General features: G+C 40.2%; 2 protein-coding genes across 6 annotated transcripts in view; both read right to left on the minus strand.

Moving 5' to 3' along the window:
* The window catches only part of LOC141774305 (gamma-aminobutyric acid receptor subunit pi), a 297,207-nt gene that overhangs the window by 25,767 nt on the left and 248,024 nt on the right, over positions 1 to 23,416 (minus strand). The gene's annotated exons all lie outside the window — the stretch shown is intronic.
* Positions 1 to 23,416, minus strand: part of adgra1b (adhesion G protein-coupled receptor A1b) — a 189,522-nt gene that overhangs the window by 18,022 nt on the left and 148,084 nt on the right. For all 4 annotated transcript variants that reach the window (XM_074646867.1, XM_074646866.1, XM_074646868.1 and 1 more), the window contains 2 exons: positions 19,740 to 19,867; positions 10,386 to 10,509 (listed from right to left, as the gene is read on the minus strand). In XM_074646867.1, the coding sequence (XP_074502968.1) occupies positions 10,386 to 10,509; positions 19,740 to 19,867 (252 nt within the window). The remainder of the gene's footprint in view (positions 1 to 10,385; positions 10,510 to 19,739; positions 19,868 to 23,416) is intronic.

The raw sequence follows: 23,416 nt of genomic DNA on the forward strand, positions 1-23,416 counted from the left end.
CTTTATGAGTCACCATCATTCATTTGAACGAAGAGTCGCCCTCTGCATATTGCGTTACACACACCTAAACCAATACGCCGATAGCTCCTCACAGGACGCTGATTGATCCAGACACTGGTGGTCTGGACAAAAATGCATTACTTGAAGCCTGACAAGATGGATTTTCGTGTGATCACGTGATCCTACGATTCTTCCGAGACAACTTGCAACAATGCAGTTACTGTGACAGAAGCGGGTCAGGTCTTGACTATTCGGGAGAAACATTTACCGGCAAGTCTTCTCAATTCACCAGAATTGAGAAGACTTGCCGGTAAATGTTTGGTTTTGACCAGAAAGTTATCCACCAGGACAGCAAATGGGTAATCCAATAAGAACAGCAGCCTGCCATCTCAGACGAGTGACCCATGCCAGTCAGACATTGGTGTTATCAAAAAAAAAATACCATATTGGTCATTTGTTTATGTGCTTAAAACAATATGTTTACATTTTCTTGACACAAATCTTCTTGTAGGCGTAATAATGACCTGTTCTCTCTTTGAAGCACCCAGGTCGTATCTGAATTGTCCTGACCACGGTTCAACCCGAGTTGACTGGCTTGGTTTGAATTGATAAAAGGAGGACTGAACCTGGGTCAGATAACCCTGGTCCAACCCTGGTCATTGATGCGAAAGGGGTATTAGATCGGAGGTCAGACAGGCATCTGACTCTCTTTGACACTGTTCACCTCCTGTCTCTTACCAACAGTCAATATTGGTTTCTCCTAACCTTAGTTATGTAGGGCTGGGAAATATATCAATATCGTGATATGAGATTAGATATCGTCTTAGATTTTGAATACAGACAGTACGAGAAAAATAATGTGTTTTTTTTTAACATTAAGGCATGTAAACATGTTCTAGTAGAAATCCCAAATACAGGTATAAACCTGAAAATGAGCATGATATGTCCCCTTTAAATATAAAGATTAAAAAATATGAATCATGTATGTTTGGACCTGTAATCAATCAACACATGGACAGGTTGATTATAACAATCCGCTAAACTCCCATTTTGATATTTTACTATTCATAGTTTCTGTGTGCTTTCATCTGATGTCCCTTTGTTACTAGACAATCTGAGTAAATACATAATTTCAGTCAGTGATTGGATCAGTGAGCAGCACAATGATCACACAGTTAACCAAACAGGAGCTGGAAACGGCCCCGGAGAACCTGATCAATGTGTCCCCATTAAAAAGCTGCAGCTTCTGTCACCTCAAACTTCCTCTTTCATCACTTAGGATGGGTGTCAATGATGCATAAATTAATCAAACTGCTCACCCATAAAAAAAAACCCACATCAATTGTGCATTATGGGGGCATTCATATTGAATTATAATGCTTTCATAATGCTTCATGACTACACTCATAAACAAACATAATGCTTTCTGATGCACTACATCAACAGTCATAAAACATTACGGATGTGACTTATAATGAATTATAATTAAAGTGTTTTGTGGACGCTTTTGACTAGTCTTGCATAATAATCACTTCTGATGCACCACATTGTAGAAAGTAAGTTTTCAATGTCTTTTTTGATTATAAAGCAGGTATAAGTGCTATATAAATACTGCGAAAGTATCAAAATCCACGGAGAAATGCACACAGCCCGTATTCAGAAACTGTGCCTTTTAAACCAGCTGTCAGGACTTCTGTAAAGTTGTGATGTCACAACTACATAGTTACCGGTAGCAGTGCTGCTAAACGAGTTGACACACACAATGAGTCCCTGGCTGTATAGTGACATGTGAAGACGGCGACAGCGAAGATGCGGAAGACCGGAAAACGCCGACCAATCAGAGCAGACTGGACTTAAAGAGACGGGCGCTAAACCGGAGCATTTCAGACAAAGTGTGAATACAGGTAAATTCAGGCAGACAGTATGAGAAAAAGAATGTGTTTTTTTGAACATTAAGGCCCTGTCTACACGTATACAGATGTTTTTTAAAACGGATATTTTCCCCTCCATTTAACAAAAAAAATCTGTCCACGCTCGAACGCAAAAACGACTCCAAACGCTCGCCGTAATATGTACATGTCACCACAAGTGAGATCATAAGTTAAGGGTCAAGGAATGTTGTTACCACCCTTCTCACACCCTTTCCTTCGGTTTCATTACAGTCAGTTCGATAACAGTTTCTCTTTACATGCATAAATGACAAAAGGGAGGCCTTTCAGGTTTATGTCCATCGCCCTTCTGAGTGCTCCAAACCTCGCCATCAATCACTCAAAAGCACATTCAATCACCATTCGGCCTCGACATGTTTAATGTGTTCTCTGCTTTGGCCTCCTATGATGGGAACACTTGTCAAATGTAAAGTAGTAATTAGTCCGAGCAGTGCTAACAAAACGTAAAAAAGCCGGTAGTTCGCCATCTTTGTTATTGTTTCTGTTGCATGCTCATTACACTAAGCAACACATGCGCGAAATGAGGAGAGGACGTCATCGTGTAGATGGGGCCTAAAGCATGTAAACATGTTCTAGGAGAAAGCCAAAATATGAGTATGAACCAGAAAATTTGTATGATACTGTATGTCCCCTTTAAATGCATGAAAATGCATTACACTTAATTTGCCATCAACAATGAAACATTATGATAAAGTATGCATTATTATAGATTCATCAATATGTACTTCACTGTACTTAACTTATACGTGGACTATTATTGTATACTATGAGTCTTTATTAGTTGATTGTTGAGGTGTGTATAGGTGAGTATAGTCATAATGTCAGTCAACCTCTAGCATCAACACTTGAACTTATAAATCATTATAAGTCACATCTATTATGTTTTATGACTGTTGATATAGTGTATCAGAAAGCATTATATGTGTTTATGAGTGTAGTCATGAAGCATTTTAAATGCATTATAATTCACTATGATTGCCCTCATAATGCAGTATAGATGTGGTCTTCATAGAAAGTGATAGAAAAGTGGTTTAATTTAGACTCGTGAAATTGTGACAGCCGAAAAGAAAATATGTATTTTGCGTACATGTGAGGTCACAACAAGCTACATTTAGCACACTCTAATGTGTCACTCTGCAGTATCAACACACAGTGTTTACAGCCTTAAATCCCACACACATACAGTCTTATATCACAACATACAGCCAACTTGTCTGCCTGTTAGCTTTGCAGTGCTTTTGGGTAAGTGCCCCCCCCCACACCACCCCTTCAAGGTCATTTGTGTAAAATAGCAGCAGATGTAACAAGATGAAGACACGACAAAGACGTCATGTTTGATACAAGTCAAGTCAGAGAGAATGTGATTTAATGTGAAATGTGAAATGAATGAGGAGTTGTGCACCTTTCTGCTCTGAGTGCTACTAACACACCAAACTACAACTGCAAGCTCACTGTACATCCTACCTTTGTGATGGTAAAAATGTTTTGTTTAAACTGTTTTAGAGAGGTGTTGGTTCAGTGATCATTTGGTAATTTGTATATTTGTTAACTGAAATAACTAAGACTAAGGTGTTTCAGTGGGAAGAGAAAATGTGAATTTACAATGAGCTATTAAGAAGTCTCATTACAATGTGTCTCAATTAACTCTGTTTTACATTGTCAATCAATTCCATTTCCAACATACTGTCAGGTGGGATCCAACGTTTATAAATCCAGATGCACGACAGAGTAAAACATGAAATATGAGATGGTGTGTGACAACTTAATCAGAAGAAAAGATATGGTGTGACACTTCACCAGACATCACAATAAATAAAAAAGTCTACCAATAGTGTAAAACTGTATAAAGAGAGCACATCAGCACCTGGTAACACTAAACAGTAAGAGAGTGTACACCATTAGAAAATCACTACCAACCAGAGCTGCAACAATTAATCGATTAGTTGTCAACTATTAAATTAATCACCAACTATTTTGATAATCGGTTTGAGTCATTTTTTTAAGAAAAAAAAGTCTAAATTCTGATTCCAGCTTCTTAAATGTGAATATGTTCTGTTTTTTTTACTCCTCTATGACAGTAAACTGAATATCTTTGAGTTGTGGACAAAACAAGATATTTGAGGACGTCATCTTGGGGCTTTGGGAAACAAAAACAGTAGTACCAGACAGTTATAGTACAAAACACAACAATACAGCTGTGGGTAAAACAGTAAACAGTCTAACTGCCTGGAGGATGAAACATGCTATTATATAAAAAGTGAGTAACGCACTCGAACATTCAGTTATTGATGTGTGCTGACCTCACTGACATCATTTCCTGCAAAGCTTTATACCTCAGTATTTCTAGTGTTTATTTAGAATGGCACCTTTATAGCATTTTCTGTAAAGATAACACTGTCACATGAATTGTTTTAACAATTTTAGCATATGCTAACAGAGCTAAATTCAAAAAGTCCCCCCTAAGCTATATATGGGCATATTCATTATATCGGCTCCCTACTGTTTTGGATGCATAAGTAACCAGTCTACCGGAAGCATTTCACATGTGGGGAAATGAGCTCAGGAACACTCAAATTGGGTCCAATGGCAGTACAAAGCAAATCACTGCAGATACTATAATGTCGAGAGCCTTTTTTTTGGCCAGCGTTTGCCGTCACAACTAATTTCACAGTGGCACACTAATGAGGAAATCCTCTGTAAAGCATCTTTAAGCTGACGGTTGGATGTAACCTCAGATCTAGGTCACATCCTTAGCCAAGCTCTTTTTTCTAAATTAATAGGTTATTTAACGCTGGTCACACTCACTGAACAATCAACTGAGATGTCTAATCCAAATTTGTTAAGGTGAGATGAGGTAATGCGAGGGGGACAACAAGGATAATGCTGTATGTTGTTCTGCTGCTTAATACAAGCAAACAGAAGTGTGTAGTGTGACAGCTGGGGCGTTGCTCAAATCAATGACAAAACAAGCCGTGTTGAAAGAAAAGATAGAAATAGAGATCAGAGATGACTTTGAGGCCGTAAAGACATCGGATGCTGCATAGCGGCAGTGCCACGGTGGGCGGGGAGTTTCGGTGCGAGACTGAAGAGTGGCATACAGATAGAGAGCGGGAGGATGAGTATAGGATGCAGGTGGAGATGGTAAGGGAGGAGGGCGAGGGGCGGAGGGCTGGGTGGGGGAGAGCATGCTTGAAGTGCTGCGAGAGCTGCCAAAGCTAGTTTCAGAGCTCCTTGAAGTTCCCTCTGTCGGAGGGAGAGCGTGCTTATGTGTCCCCCTGGGAGGAGGGAAGGGGTGGGATGATTGGGGGGATTTGTGGGGGGGGGAGAACTGCAGCAGCACTGCGTGTGTGAGTGCATTTGAATGTGTCCGTGTGCGTCGTGCGATCACACATCTCCTCAAGCAGTCCTGTAATTATCCCAAATTGTGTCTGGTGGGGCCAGCCTCCATCCCAGCGGAGCAGCAGACAATCTGGGCTCCTGCCCAAATCTGTGGAGAGTTGTCCTGTTAGCAGTGATTGGGTAAAGGAGGAGCAGCGAGAAACGTTCAAAGGCCCCGGGATAAAATTAGATAAATGAAGGAATGCTCAATAAGTTAAAGAGCAACAGCAGGGCCAACTGTGTTAGACGGCTCTGTCAACAACACCTGCACTCACACTGCTGGATGCAGGTGAGCCACACGAGTAGACTTCACTAACACTTATTTTCCAATGAGGCATACTTTACGAAGGGTTTGTAACGAATGGATGTATTTATAGTTAATAAATAATGATTAATTTATGCTTTATACATATCATAGTAGAAAGCATTTCAAATTAACAACTTTTGGATGGTCCTTTTAACTGGATCTTTGATTGAAGTGGAAGAATAATTTAACAAGGACTTACTGACATTTATAACTGCATGTCTATGATGGCTTATTGAAATCTAATAAAATGTGTTTTTCAATTTCTAAGAAAGAGCGAGTAAACAATGTCAATACACCTGCCAAAGTGATTGTTCATTTAGCAGCTAAAGAGGCAGATATTTTCCTCATTGGTGGAGACCAAAGACAGAGATGAAAGAGAGTGAATATTGGGGTTACATTCATCAGACGGACATAACAAAACGTCAGATGAATGATAGTGGCTCCGTAACTGCTGGATTGTTTGCTAACAAGTTTGTGATATCAACTTAAAAAGCGATGATATGTCAAAGTTGTGTCTCGACTGCTTCCAAAAATGATTGGAGGATTAAAGACGCAGTGTAATAAGAAACACTGACAACATTAATCTGTGTCCCAGTGTTAATTGTTCAATTATCTCTTGGAAAGTGACACATACTGTATAATGTCAAAAACTAATTTTTATATAAAAATCCCTCCCTCCTGTAAAACACCAAGATATTTATGATGACTCATCCTGCACTTGGGGGCAAAAACATAAATGTATATAAATCAAATGTGTGTGATTGGGGGCGAATAACCAACCCGTTCTCATTCCCAACTTCCCGTCACATACTGACGCATTGTCAGGACCCCTCCCTTGGCATCACTTTCTAACCCACTCGGTAGCCCAGCGTGTCAAACTACTGTGTGACGCTTCACTGCGGTCGCAGTAAACACGTGGTTAACATTGTGAATTCAAACAAAAGGACTTGGTTAGGTTTAGGAAAAAACATCATGGCTGGGCTTTAAATGACTACGTTTGTAATGCGAAACTTAACGTTGTGAACACAAGGACAAATTTCACATAGTTGGTTTCACACGGGACAAGAATGGTGGTCTCTTGGCTGAAAGTCCTGTGTTTGTTGGACCCATCCACCTCGCCTCCCTCCCTCCCGCCCTGTGTGTGTATTTTCACTCTTTAAACTACGTCACCACAGCACTTTCTGTGTGTGTTTAATATTGACACGGTTGGGTTTACATTGTAGTTATTTGAAAGCCTGGTGCGTCTCATACGCTAAAGGGTGACAAAACGTTGGTATTTTACACCCTGGGAATGAGAACGGGCTGGAATAACTAATCCAGCCAATCATTTGTTAGTTTGTGGGTCATAGTAGAAGAGCAATATCATTGGTCAGAGGTGTGTGCTTGATGTTACCAGATGTTCCAAAGTATGTGGTTGAGGTTTAATTTATTACTACTAATTTATTATGACTATAGCTTCCTTGTCCTCTGTATATTGATCAAACGTGGGTGAGGGAGGTGTAGTTGGGGGCCTCTAAAGACTCTTTCCCTCCATATCTCCCTACAGCACTGTATCGCTCTGTATTCACAAAGCCCTTCCCAATTTGGATTTTAACTATACCATGCCCACATATTCAATTTCACAGTGGAATCATCACACTATAGAAGCTAAGGACACTCTAACTTTGATGAGGTTCCCATCGATTAGGTTATTAAAAAGTTGTAGCCAAGATTTGTACTAAGTAGGACATGTTGCAGTTGTAAAATAACCATTTTAGTATTCTCTGGTGCACAAGTATACTATGGTTAACATGTAACTGCTTTTTCTTTGGCATTTCTGTGCTGCAACTTCTTGTTAATTATCGGCCGACATGTAAGCCAAAGCCAATATATCTGTGAAAGATTAATACCGACCGTTTGGTTGCATTGGTCAGGCTCTAGCTGCAATTTATTAGAGTATTTAGAGTATGAACTACATCCTCAACATGACTGTCAGCAGAGTGAAGAGTCATTGTTACTATATATGGGAAAGTTATTACTGTAATAATGGGGGCAGGTGAGTGAGGGAAGCTGTATTTTATGACAAATACCAGCCGTTTTGTGTCACTTTCGCACAGCTGTGGAGGAACACTTGACGGCCGTGACACGAGCGGTGACTTCTAACAGACTTCCCTGTCACTGAGTCTCATGTTGTAAGCAGCTCAGGCATGAAATATGACGCTCTGCAATTCAGCATGTAGAGGTGGAGTCTTTACACTGTGGGATAAGGAGTGCTTGTGACAGCAGGAGAAGCAGCTGAATCCCAAACCCTCTACATCTCACAATAAAGGGAGCGAACAAGGCCCATTGATAGAGAACAGGGAACGAGTGAAGGCAGTTGAAACTGTGAGTTAAAAGTGGAAAAGAAGTGTACATCAATCTGTTTGCGGCTACATACAGTAACTGCACCCCTGCTGAGGTGCGCTGACAGTGGAGGATGCTCTGCTCCAGCTGATGTTTCATGCTCATAACCTGAACAGGTCCAGCTATCAATCAACTGGAAAGGAAATCCACCAGGACCATATGGCTTTACAACCATGTGAAAAAGTAACAATCATATTACTATTTTCTTTTTGACACCTTATCTCTACACAGATTTCATCTACCTCAAACATACGTACGATCTCTTATCTGTCACGTCAAAAATGGCTTCACTATTTCCATCAACAATACACTCCAGTTACCACCATAGTCAATATAACAACAACCTCTTTTTTCCAGTTCCTTTACAATGTAATATACATTCTGTATTTACTATATACATTATAATTTCATAAGGTCTTCCCCCTTGCTCCACTTGCATTCTTGATGTATAACAACCTAAAAATAGCGAGGTGCCAGCAGGCAAGAAAGCATTTCTCTTTCTTGCCAAATCTATCCTGACATCCCAAATCTCCATGTCCCTCCACAAGCCTTGCTCACTCATTCATAACTATGGGCTGCAGACATGGAGGCGCCTACCATGTGACCACACACTGAATTGCAAAGGGTCAGAAAGTCCAACTGCAGGGGCACACTGCTGCATCACAAGATGTGGCTGGCTCTCCTATATCCATCATCTCAGGCAGGAGTAGATGTATGTATGTGTGATGATCCGGAAAGACTTCAGACAACCATTTTCCCCTTTGTCTATTTATATTTTGCAAACTTATTATGTACGAAGCAGCTGAAAACATGCAGGGGAGACTCCTTTACAAGCTACACCCATAAAGGGGCTTTATGGAAGCATAGAGATGAAGCTTGATGGAAATGAAAGTAAAACTAATCTGCAACCAAATGAAAGACAACAGAATGAACAAGCAGACAAGTTTCTCGTAAACAAGACGAAGAGGTAACAGCCACGCTATCGATTCTAAGAGGCTGTACTTAGGCACAGCGGTGCTTTGAGCTAAATGCCAATGTGAGCTGATGCTAATGTGAGCGGACACTAACAGTGTCACTGCTAACATACTGATGTTTAGCAAGTATATTGTTTACCCATAGACTGAGAAGAGGATGTAGTCATTGTGACGTCACCCATTGGTTTGTGGACTGTTGTTTTGAAGCCTCAAGTTTGGCGTTTTGGTATTAACACCAGAGGGTGGAGCTAAGTACAACCGAACGCTGAGTAAGACATTTTTAGGCGACCAAAATGTTTTGACGTCAGAATCTTTTTGTAAACAAATCAGCTATAGCAATGGTGTTCATTCAGACAGACAGACAGTCTGTACGTTTACAGAATGGAAAGATATTTGACAGATACAAAAACAAAAACAGACGATGCTTCTGACACGAACAAGACAACATGCTCAGTTGATGGTAATTTAAAAAAAATATATGAGGAAGTAGGGCTGCACTGAGTAGTTCGAAGCTTTGAAGCTTCATTCATAACATTCATTACATTCAATTGAGTATTATTGAGTCATGGCCAAAAACGTGTGTTTTGCGAGGTCACAGTGACCTTGTACTTTGACCATCAAATTCTAATCAGTTCATCCTTGAGTCCAAGTGGATGTTTGTACCAAATTTGAAGGAACTCTCTCCAGGCGTTCCTGAGATATCGCGTTCATGAGAATGGAACAGACAACCCAAAAACATAATGCCGGCGCAGAGGCAATAATAAAAAGGCGATCGTCCAGAATTGTTGACACTGAGCACTGAAACTATCATCTGCAAGCTTGGCCATGCCAGTCGTTGGCGGCTGTGGGAACACCGCTGTCCCTTTGTTGACCATACAGACAAAAACTACTGAAAGCCTTTTGTTTCTGTTTAATCCCAATGTGTGCCTGAACAAAAAAATGTCACAATACCTGTGATGCTGTCATTTAATGAACAGTGATGTGGTAACTGCAAGGTTAAACCTCCATGGAAAAACACATTTTTATGTAATTCTAAAGACCAGAAAAATGTTTTATATACTGCCACTTTCTAAAATGTCCACAAAAATGATATAACATTTGGGCTATAACGCTATCACCAGTAACCCCAGGCAAACAAGAGTGGACACAGACAAAAGAGAGCGAGAGCATTCATGACTGGAGAGCCTGAATCATCAGGGCTCATTGTGTCAACACTTTACTATAAGAGTGTCAAGACCATACATGCAGCTGAAGCATGAAAGACACATAAAGCTGACCTACTATACGTCCACATACTGCACTCGGGACTCTGGTTGAAAACACCTGAATAGACATTCACAATAAATTTTCTGAAAAGCTTTGAGAGTGGGATGAATGAAAAGGGAATGCACTTACTGCTTGACAGATGATGGGGTATTTGATTCGATTGATGCCGCCGGCAAACACAGCAAAGGTCAGAGCCGTGTGGAAACAGAAGTTGAGAAGCATATGCCATCCCTTCCGACTGATGCGGATTGCGCTGCCAAAAGAGACCAAGAATCAAAAGAATTAGCAGGTAAATACCATACCCCACAGTGTTTTGTGTTTTATCATCTCATTGAGATTCAGCTTTGAAGGTATAGTGCCCATCAGTCACTTCAAGTATGATTTAAGCCAGGCTTTTACAAGGTCTTTCTTTTACCTTGCTACTGCCATATAGATTAACAACCATGGGAGAGCCTGAGGGATGCTGCTCATAGAGTCTGAGTAGTGCAAAGAAGTCATTACATACTCCACCGCCAATACATGCATTGAATAATACAATACAAAAAACGTATACTGAAAACATTTTCAACCTTGGCTCAACTTTTAAAAGTAATGATTCATATTGAATACTTTCAAGTTGGGTCAACATTTATGGGAGCAGCTTTTAAAACTGTAATAACTTATTTCCTTTTTATGGTTGTTAGCAAATCAAAATAGTATTTTCACCTCAAAATGCTTAGAAAGCTCTACGTTGTTTATTAAAGCTAGGGTTGGTAATTTTCTTCAAACATTCTTTTTGTTATATTTATTGAAATTCTCCTTACATCCCGACAGCAATCAATAAATCAAATGCTCTGGCAAAAAAAGAGAAACAAAATCGGGTATATGTGGCTGTCGCAGGACTGTAATAAACCTGTCCAATCATTTTATTCGACCCGAATGAAATGATTGGACGGCTACATACCTGTCTATCTACCTGTCTGCGCGCACTCTCCCAGTGCACTCATTGCGTGTCACCGGAGCTGCTAGCATGACAGCTGTGGGTACTAACAATAGCCATGTTTGTTGTTTACGTTCATTATGATAATTTGGGGGGAGTGGCTTTGGAGGGAGGCCTGAAAATAAACTATAAAAACGTTAACTTTATTGTATTTGTCATATGTAGATGAAAATTGACCTTTGCATTTAACCCATCCTAAGGAGCAGTGGGCTGCTGTAAAGCACGCGGGGAGCAATTTGGGGTGTAATTTCTCGCTCAAGGACACTTCAACATGCAGACAATAGGAACCAGGGATCGAACCGCCAACCTTTTGGGTAAAAGGTTGACCACTCTACCCACTGATCTACAGCCACAACTTGGCAACTGTCTCGCTAGATTTAGGCACTTTTACTGCTAGTGCTGCTAGCTTATTTCATTGGAAATGAATTGGCAAAACTGGCCTTGGTTTTTTGGTTGGATAATTTTTTATTTTTTTGCTAGTTTCTCCAGATCATGCACCAACCCTAGCTTTAAGGGCAACATGAGGTTTTTATGTCTGACAGAATGTTTGCTATCAACTCATAAAGTTAAATTGGGTACCATGTCATCAAACATGCACACAACATCACTCAAGGTCAAATAGCATTCACTCTTTATAACTAACTGTAATACAACAATGGCATCATGGAACAGTGGAAACATTGTAGAACATACTGTAAAACACCAGAAACACACATAATATTAGACGTATGAGCATGAGTTTGTTGCCCCAGTGCATGCTGGGAGGTTTGCCTACATGTCCACCTTGAGATGCTAGAATATGAACTCATGCAAAATAATATTTTTAGGCTGACTTTAATAAGGATTTTTAAATTTGGCATCGATCGTAAACTTAATTTAATTCAAATAAAAAATAACATTTTGGCCAGAGTCTAAAAAAATCCAGACTGCATGAATACAAGAGTCAACAAAATATAAACTTTAACTATTGTTTTTGCATTTATACTATCTGAATTTAAGAAGTGCACCAAACCATATTGCTGTCTTTCACTTTTGGTGGCTACTGTACGAAAAACAAATGGTTTCCTCCTAAGAGTTCCTTTATGAAAACGCTAAAACAACACAAACATTCAATGCCATTCAGTGACAGAGACGCATTGCTTTTAAGTTCATTTTGATTGAACTGCAGAGGAATAGTGTTTACGGGAATGTTTTTCCTGACAATGAAAAGAAAGTGCTAAGAATCAGTTTTAAGGTTTACATCTTTTCAGAAGGTCAAACCCTGCATGTACCAAGCGAACGCAAAATACTTAAATTTAAAATCTAAGTAGACAAAATGGTAACGCTTCCAACAAACTGTATAATCTGTATTTTAAAGTGATGGACCTCTGGCAGAGGGCTATTCACAGAGCAGATTCATAGTAATTGTTATTGTTATTCATTGTACAACCTTCCTACACAGCTCCTTCACCCACTAACACACATACTGTACATGGAATCACTCTGCTGGTTTGACGATGAAATAAAAAGAGATTGCTTCCAGTTGGCTGGGCCAATTGAAGTTTTCACAATGTAAAAACTATGCACTCATATCCACTTTGTGAAATATAGCAATAGCCTGGAGGGGGGTTACACAGTCTTGGGCAAGGCACTTAACCCACATTACCATTTCCCATCCAGCTGTTAGAAAATAGGCTAAATAGGTCAGACAATACTAACATATTTGTCTTAGTGCGTAAATTAACAGACCATCCATTCTTTTAATTACTTCCCAGAGTCAGCTCCCTCCTTTTCATCTGTACAGTCACTGTCACCATTTGAAATTATATAACCTTGTGCTGGAAATCTCCACTCCCCAAAATGGAGGAGCGGAGCCCCGGCTGCACGTGAGCCAACTGTAGATGAAGCAGTGGCTCAGCAGTGAGCTATGAGGCGTGTCTGGGGCCGGGCTCCACTGCTCTGTGTAAGGGGAGGGAGAGTTAAAGCTGCTGTTGTCGATGCTTCTGCCGCGGTCCAAGTACTGAACTCCATCCTGCAAAGAGGCCATAAATCAGGCCGGCTCCTGGCCTCCCTGGAAGGGGGTTTTCATAGGCTCTGCTCTGGGCTTTCATTGGGTCAAGTACATTAACCTGGCAACCCTCCACATCCCCATCTCCCAGAAGGTATAGGGGGGTGGAGGTGGGGGGGGATAAAACTGTCCTCTCTCTGCATCTGCTCCCTCAACCTGCACCCACTGCTGAGCCAACTGTACGTTACAATAAAGCTGTGGACAGTATAATATGACACATTATACAATGGGTAGTCTCAGCCAAGCCGCTTCATTGGTGGATGACACGTTTCAAACATGCTGATAAGTCTCATAAACCAGAGCCGTGGCAGCGCTGTTAAATGGAGAAAATGGAAGTGGTTTCATGCTAATTATGATGGAGAAAAGGGAGCAACCTGGCAGTAACAGGGCCGGGCTATGTGGGTGACATCAATAACACAATATCCCTGATACTAATATATGTATAACAATATGACAATTCGCATAATATAAACTGATTTTTTGGCCACTTGGGGAAAGCAACAAGCTGTAAACACAACAATGTCATATTATGACCTTATAACGTGTGTGGAATTATTATTCATTTGGAGTCATGTTTCCGCCTATTTGATGAACGTAATAACAACATTTTTAGCTCTGTTTTGGTCTCCACCAGCTCCTGAGGGAAATATCTGGCCCCTTAGCTGCTAATTGTTCCGCTATGTTCACTATCAAGCCGCTAACGTTGTCTGTCTGACGTTTGGTGCTGAGCGGGTTGTGTACATCGGGTTTATCAGAGCTTTTTCCACAGAAAACAGCTGCCTGCTGCAGCGGGAAATAATGCTGATGAGAGCCGTGAGACTGAACCACAACAGTAAAGTTGAAGGCTGTAAAACCTAAACCATGAGCTAAAAGATGCTTGTAGCAGCTTTGGAAAGCTGAGGGGAACTGCAGAGTTAAATTACACACAGTCAGCTGACCCATTGCTAATATAAAAATATTGATTAGAAAAGCTTTAAGCATCTTATTTAGTTGCTTTTAAATCATTCATTTGGATGGAAAAAGATAAATGAACATGGTTATATTGTCATTATGATTAGAAGCTGATAAATAATATAACTGAACTATCGCCCCCAGCTCCACATGATTTACTGCCTTTTTTTTTCTTTTTTATGTCCACTGTTTTTCCCTAAACATAATCAGGCAGCACATATGTTTATAGTAGGGCTGTCAATCGACAAGCGATTAATCACATGATTGTCCATGACTAATCATGATTAATCGCACATTTTTTATCTGTTCAAAATGTACCTTAAAGGGAGATTTGTCAGGAATGTAATACTCTTATCAACATGGGAGTGGGCAAATATGCTTACTTTGTATGAATATATGTTTATAGTTAGAATTGGAAATCAATTAACAACACAAAACAATGACAAATATTGTCCAGAAACCCTCACAGGTACTGCCTTTAGCATAAAAAAAATATGCTCAAATCATAACATGGCAAACTGCAGCTCAACAGGCAACAACAGCTGTCAGTGTGTCAGTGTGCTGACTTGACTATGACTTGCCACAAACTGCATGTGATTATCATAAAGTGGCATGTCTGTAAAGGGGAGACTTGTGGATACCCATAGAACCCATTTTCATTCACATATCTTGGTCATAACAGTTTTTCCTCGCCAAAATTTAGCGCAAGTTTGTAGCGTTATTTAACCTCCTTCACGTAGAGCTTGTATGACATGGTTGGTACCAATGGATTCCTGAGGTTTTCTAGTTTCATATGATGCCAGTATCTTCACTCTCAGCTTTAAAGCGCTGGTACAACCTCCAGAAGATCAGTTGTGTTAATGTGGTAAAGAAAATAGTGGCGTTAAAACAAATTTAACTCTTAAGTGTTTTTCCTCCCTTTAATTACAGTTTTTTTGAACAGTCACAAAATGTATGGATAAAATATTTTTCATTCCTTTCATATTCCTCCTTTTAAATTGTAATTTAAGATTACACCAAGACACCCATCATGCTTTGGCTGTAAACAGAAAGTGTAATGTTGCCAGGGAGTCAGTCAGTTGGCTGGGGGCTAAGCCTGTTCTTTTTTTTTTTTTACCCTAAGTAGTATGTATTTAAATGTTGGTAAATATGGACCATGGAAAGTCATGCTGTGTCAGCTGCTAATAGCATCTGTAACCATACAGACCTCAATCAACTGCATTACTGAAGAAAAAGTCACGAAGTTTGATAATTGTGAGGTGATCAGAAGTCATGAGAAACATCCTGTTAACATCAGTGGATATAAGGATGTTTATCCTTGTTGAACATCGATGACTACTGGAGAGACAAAGTTCCTCTGATTCCATCAGTATGTGCAACATATTGACTGAGTTATATCGCGCCAATTGGGTTCAAAGACATGATACCCAACATTATGTTCTTTACTAGGCTCTTACATCACACATCAGCATTGCACCCATAATCTCTTCTTGGCTTATCTTGCTGGCAGAGAAAGAACCAACAGCACACACTGTATGCATATATTTATGCATGTGTGTGTGTGTGTTAGTGAGCTGAAGTGAGAAAGTGACAAATTCAAGCGTGCACAATCTACTGTGCCTATCCTTGAACAGCCTCCCTCGCATTCTGCCCATTTAACACGCAGTCCCGGCGCTTCACTGCTCGGATACTGTCAGTCAGCTGGAGTGATACTACATAACTAAAGTGTTACTAAACAGAGATGTGTTTTAGTGCTGGGGGAGTGCCTAGAGGGAGGTGTGGAGGACGAGGAGGTGTTGGATTTTGTTAATGTGAGCGCCGCTGATAGAAAAAAAACCCTCTGTGTGTGACAGACACCACAAACGCTCTGGCTTCATATCTTAAATATGGGCTTTTTCCTCTCTCTAGTTTGGACTGGAATTAATGTGTTTTTGCTCTGAAAAGCACTTTGTGATGAATGAGTGTGTTTACATGCGCACAAGTATTGTAATTTGGGAGTATTCCAGTTATGCTTTACCCATGTAAACACTTACCCCGGTTTTGAGAAATCTGGATAGAGCTAGCTGGAGCACTCACATAGAAATCGTGATACTGTTGCATGTGAAAACCTTTTCCAGGTGAAGACTGGGGCTGTGCATTTGCAAGAGTCTGGCGATACGATAGGTATCATGATACAGGGGTAACGAATCAATATATAGTGATTAGGGCTGTCAAAGTTAATGCAATAACATGTTAACGCAAATTTGTTTTAACGCCACTAATTTCTTTAACGCATTACAGCAACTTGCGATTTTTAGGTTGCAGCGGGCTCAATTTTAAAGCTAGAGTGAAGATGAAACTAAAAAACCTAAGGAATCCATTGGTACCAATCATGCCATACTAGCTTATCGTGAAGGAGGCTAAATAACGCTACAAACTGACATTACATTTTAGCGAGGAAAAACTGGCATGGCCATTTTCAAAGAGGTCCCTTGACCTCTGACCTCAAAATATGTGAATGAAAATGGGTTCTACGGGTACCCACGAGTCTCCCCTTTACAGACATGCTCACTTTATGATAACCACATGCAGTTTGGGTCAAGTCATAGTCAAGTCATCACACTGACACACTGACAGCTGTTGTTGCCTGTTGGGCTGCAGTTTGCCATGTTGTGATTTGAGCATATTTTTTATGCTAAATGCAGTACCTGTGAGGGTTTCTGGGCAATATTTGTCATTGTTGTGTGCTGTTGATTGATTTATAATAATAAATATATACATACATTTGCATAAAGCAGCATATTTACCCACTCCCATGTTGTTATGAGTATTAAATACTTGACAAATCTCCCTTTAAGGTACATTTTGAACAGATAATAGATTATCATACGATTAATCACAATTAAATATTGTAATCGATTGACAGCCCTAGATTCAATATATTGTGATATATTGTAATACTCTAAGGAAGAGGATATATTGCCGTGAATTCCTTAGGTTTTCTAATTTCATATGATGCCAGGATCTTCACTCTATCTTTCTTTTGTTAATTGTTTGAATAGATTAATTAAAAATCGATGCAGTATCACAAAACATAATATAGCGATAGTTTTGTGTATAAATATTTTCTTACACCCCAAGTGAAGACACACCGTCAGGCAGGCGATCAGACACCAGGAGACTGCTATGTTTATGTATGTGGTTGTGTATTGTTTTTTTGCATTGAGTTTCTCTAATAATGTCCTGTGGTGTTTGGAAACCGTTTCCATTTCACTTGAATCAAAAATCTCAATCGTCTGCAATTTTGAAATTGCTCCTGTCTGTATTGCAGTTTTCATTTTCTTCTTCAGTCAATACTGCAGTGCTAGACGACAGTAAGTGATGCTGCTGTTTGGAGCCCCAGATGCTGTCATCACCGTCTGACTGCAGAAGGACGCACCCTGTCTCTGTCCCAGGTGTCACAGATGGATGCAAACTGCAAGTGCTGCTGCTGCTGCTGTGCGTTCACACGGTTTCATAAATGTTTGCGCTTTAGTCAGACATGAAAACATAAATAAAACCAAACATATCTGTCTGCAGAAATATCAGTTAACTGTGTTATTCTATGAATGAAACAATATTTTTTAGAAAATGTGACATTTCAGACATTTCCCATTTCCTTTATATTAAAATGGATGGAGAGCCATTACAATAATAGCACATTAATGCCACGGACATGATAAAGTGACTGATGCTCTACGAGAAAAACGGAAGATGATTGCTGTGCTGAAATAAAACGCCAGTCAGGCTCCCTCTGCTTTAATAACAGCAGATGAACCTTAGACAAGCAGACAGATGCCACGGTGCAAAACCACACGGTACATTCTCTGTCTTTATCTCCATATGGAATAATAGGAGTAAAGGTGGCATAAATGCCCCTTACAAGCATACATTTCTGCTCTCACTCTCTGAAACACACACACACACACACACACACACACACACATCTGCGTATGTGTTTTAGATCCTCTTAGTCAGACAGGCTGCAGTGCTTTATGCCACCCTAAAGCTTCTGACTCACACCCAGGATCTGTGACAAAAATAAACTGTAAACCACCAAAAAAGGAAAAAAAAAGGTACGAGATTACAAAAGTGTCTGCCCGAGTGTCCAGTGGAAATTAAGTTATTGGCTGTGATTTTAAATTAACCTTTTACACTCCCCCCCGCTCTTTTTCATGGACCCATTTTTGTCTTTTTTATATAGGATTACAGGGGGTCTTTAGGGGGAGATAGCAGGTCAGCAGTAGATGTCACATAGAAGTGGTGTACATCATCTGAAAGCTGGGAACCTGAAGATTAATTTGAGATGCAGCTCAGCACTGTGTGTCAAGTTGTTCTAGTCATAAATCATAAATAAAAAATAATTAAAATAAATTGTGAGAGTGTATAAGTGTTTGGAACATTATGATAGAAGTATATGATGGTCATCCCCATGCTCTATTATGTCACATAAGTTGTTGCAGCAATTTGTTGGGTTGATATAATTTGTTACACAGATTTGGTGTAAAATTTAACCATTTTTTACCACCCGAGAATTGATAAAACTGGTCAACAATCCCTACAAAATACCACATTAGGACACAAAGACCTTGAGGAACACCATAGATAAAGCCATGCTGTGATTTGTTATCAAAAACTTTTGACATTTTCAGATTTCTACAAGAATTGCATTTTTCGGCGATTGAATGGTGAGCACTTCTGTTGTGTAAACTGCTCAGACACCCTCTTATTGTCAATCTACCTAGGAAAGTCATCCATCCTCTGAATGTTCTAGGTCTATAGTTTGTGGTTGTAAAGTTTCATGAGGCTGTGATTATCCTAGAGGTCACCACAGGTCATTTTATACAGTGAGGTCAAGTTTCAAAAATGGTCTCACTACAATGAAATGGCTACTATGGGGACTAACATCATCACACATGAATACAATCAGTCTCATTGGATCCACAAGAGTCTCAGTTTTACAGTGATACCCAATTCATGTGATTCCAAGACTGTTTAGGGACCCCAGTATGCAGAAATATTCAAACACACCATTTTAGAATAGGTGGAAATAACACATTTATACTGCATTTAAATAACTGCATTTTTTTTGCCCCAAACTGCATGTGATTATCATAAAGTGGGCATGTCTGTAAAAGGGAGACTCATGGATACCCATAGAACCCATTTTCATTCACATATCTTGAGGTCAGAGGTCAAGGAACCCAAATGAAAATGGCCAAGCCAGTTTTTCCTCCCCAAAATTTAGTGTAACTTCATAGTGCTATTTATCCTCCTTCCTGACATGCCAGCATGTCATGGTTGTTAACAATTTCTCAGCTTTTTTAGTTTCATATGATACCAGTACCTTCACTCTAGCTCTAAAACTCAGCCTGCTACAGCCTCTGAAAGAGAGTAAAGTCGACCTAGGGTGGAGTGGAAGAGGTTAAGGTGTGTTTATAGTTTAAACCCATACTTCAACAGAGCTGAGGCGGTGCTTTCTTCTTACCTGTGGTGCACTATGTACGTGATGATGGAGGCGAAGAGGCAGAGCAACATGACCGCCGTGCAGGCATACACGACCGGGTGCAAAAACTCCCCAGGGTACGGGGGGAAAGACAGCACCTTCTTCAGATCCTACGGCAGAAAAAAAAAGAGAGAGAAAGATCAGACAGAAGTCATCATAAATACAGTATCATAAAAAATAATCAGCGAACAAGACCTAGGCCCGCACAGTGACAGCATCTCCGACACCCGAGGACCAAAATGATGAGCTCTCCATATGCATAGGCACAGTAAACTGCGCCGACGAGATATGCAAGCAAAATACAAATGAATGTCAGGGAAATGTCTTCCGAGTTAGTACGCTGTCCAAATCAGCATAAAAGAGTAACAACCCTGTCGAGTGAATATTTTTCCGCCTGCATTTACATTTTGCATTTCAGGCATTTAGCTGACACTCTTAGAGTCAGAGCGACTGAGAGCAACAATAAAATAATCTTCCTAGTGTGCCAACATAAAAAGCAAAACAAAAATAGATAGCGGCCAGGCAAAAAAGACCGAAAAATGAAAACAAAGTTAAGTCGCTTTTTGTGTCTCTAAAAAGGCGCATTGTTAACAGACGCTCATTAAGCCCTTATCAACATCACAGTCCATTTGCTTGGTAATTTATTCTACAAGACCAACTTCCTCAATTCTTTTTGACAGCTACAGCTTGAAACTCTGAACTTTTTTGATACATTAAATTATCGTCGTATCTGTAAGCTTCAGATCTGTCGTATTGAGAGACGAAACAAGCTATTGTAAAAATCTGTACACCATTTGGCATCTCAGTGTGGAGGCAGCGGTGACGTCACGATTTAGGCTCCATCATGTTGACGCTGCTAAATAAAGTGCACCTTATCTCCATAACCCCGCCAGCTCAGTGTGCGTTTGTGTCTGCGAGAGTGATCCGCACACACACACACACACACACACACACACACACACACACACACACACACACACACACACACACACACACACACACACACGCTGTCTGACTCTATCATTGTCTCAGTGAGTAGCCAAGTGGGATGTTCTCGCTCCGTGTTTATCCAAAAGGCTGATGAGCCTGTCGGGGCCTGCGAGGGGTCGTGACCTTCAAGTGAGCATTTATAAGCATGGTTGTAAAGTAGCGGCCTGAGATGAAATAAAAGGTTTGGGGGGGAGGGGGGCGCAGGACGCTGGGGAGATGTAGAGACACTCATCACTGAGTCTAATAAAGCCTTTCCTGTGTGTTTAAAGAGGGGAAAGGGAAAAAAGGAAGAAGAAAGATTTAGAGCCGCCATGATTTCTATTCAAATTATAAGTTATATCTTTTGTAGGTATAAGCAGGCATGGCTCTGATGGTGTTGTGCTACTTCCAAGAGGTCACTGGGTCTTTATTGTAAACTGCAAACTGCATAAGATACATCACTTCTGAAGCACTAAAACATCTTTCCCATCCATCCATCTATCCATCTGTCCATCCATCATCTGTACCCCAGTTACCCTCTACAGGGTCACGGTGGGCTGGAGTCTTTTTCTCCAGCTCACAATAGATGAGAGGCAGGACACCTTGGGCAGGTCGGCAGTCTATCACAGGGCTAACACATACATATATCTACCCTGTCTCCTAGAAATTACATTCCCATACAACTTAACTGCATTCTCAATTACATTTGGAAGGATTATATTTGTCCATGACGCATCACAAATACGTTTGTATGTCCGCGGACGACCGCAGCAAGTGACGTAGTACAACAAGCGACATACAGAGCAGGTGACGTAGTATATCGAGCAACCGTTAATGAAAGTTACGTGGTATAATAACGAGTATAATAAGCGAGAAAGTCCACTATGTGCGGGCGAGCAGGAGGAGTGGAGGGATGCCAAACAAACAGAGTGAAACATAGTCATTTTAAGCCAAACCATTTTTGTTATTTCACTAAACCTAACCAAGTAGTTTTGTTGCCTAAACCTAACAAAGTAGTGTTGTTGTGTTTTTTGCTTTGTTTGGTTTCTATTTACAACTTTAACCACGTGTTTAAAACTGCAACCTTAATCTGGGAGAAAATACATTTTCCCTCGAAACATGATTGAGAATGCAGTTTAGTTGTACGGGAATGTGATTTTGTGGGAGAAAGGGTTGCATATAGACAGAAAAACAACATTTCCTCTCATTCACACCTACAGTAAGACTCAGCATATAAAGAGCTTTGGAGAGTAGTGTCTGTTTTTTAGCCTTTCCAAAACCAAAAACATGTGATAAAGTCTGGATTACACAGTGTGTTTATCTGCTCTTACGTAACCTGCAAATGCTAGCATGCCCAGCTAACTAGCTTACAGGATCTTTTTCAAAGGTCAGCTGGTAACATTCAAAATGTCAGCTAGTGAAGGCGTTTTCAACCAACTAATGGAATGAACGTTAGCTTAATTAGCTAACTACAGCTGATAAAATAGCAATTTAGAAATGAGAAGCCAGGTTTTGTCTACTTCTGAAATCAAGGAACCATTGTTAAAAAAATGACGAAGAGTTTTGAGGGATAAATCTGCCATCGTTATCGTTGTAAACTGCAAATGTGCCGTCTTTGAATTCTGGGAAGAAACCAGGGCACTCACAGGATATGAGGCTACCAACCACAAAAAAACGAAAATGCTTACTCACACAGAATGGCACCAACAAAGAGAGGCCCCAGCTGGGTGGAAAAAAGGGTCAAATCATAACTGTGAAATATTAACCAGAGATGGAGAGGAAACTGCCATTTCTTTTAACCTGGAAAACCCTGAAAACGATTTAGCAAACACTTTTTGCATGTAGACATCCAGCAAACACAGAGCAACACTAGCATTGATTTAGCGTTGTGCCTTTGTCCACCTGATGACTGTAAGTCCAATATTCACACTCCTTTCAGCCCTTTAGGTCCTTTTTAGCTGCTAAATGCTCCACTTTCTTCACCACTTAGTTGTCTGTTGTTTAGTGCTAGAACAGGTCGTGTACAGTGAGTTTACCAGAGCTTTTTGCTGAAAACAGCAGCCTGCTGCTTCTGGAACAACCCTGTCTCCTACAAAATTATGTTCCCATACAACTAAACTGCATTCTCGATTATGTTTCGAAGGAAACATATTTCCTCCCGGATTACGGTCACAGTTTTAAAAAGCTTTTATTACACGGCTTTGTTGAATACTCAATTCAATCACGATGCTCTACGGTCTGTTATTTCTTTATAGCAGACCGTTGCTATGTATAACAAACCGTTGCTATGGGCGCAGTCCTGATCTGGGACTCTGGCGGACTGTTTTTGTGACAAATCATTGATTTCTTAAGTAAGTAGTCATGTAATAAGTGGGATAATGTACAGCTAGCGGGTCATTGTTGTGAAATAAACCCCTTCAGGGTGATGCAAGGCCCCTGCCGCATCGCCCAGTCAGGGTTTATTTCACAACGACAGGCTTGCTATACATTATCCCTTAATAAACACGTGGTTAATCACTGCACCTCAACACCTTCCAGACACATGTAGTCATTTGATCCATTGCTAATATAAAAAATATTGATTAGAGCAGCTTTAATACTAACTATTATATCTCTGAAGAACTGTTCTTGCCTTACTTTGAAAGGTGGTGGAAGAAAAGAAATCATCGATCCTTTAAAAATACTGACAT

This window comes from Sebastes fasciatus, chromosome 9, assembly GCF_043250625.1.
Source record: "Sebastes fasciatus isolate fSebFas1 chromosome 9, fSebFas1.pri, whole genome shotgun sequence".
In the NCBI taxonomy this organism is placed as follows: Eukaryota; Metazoa; Chordata; class Actinopteri; order Perciformes; family Sebastidae; genus Sebastes; species Sebastes fasciatus.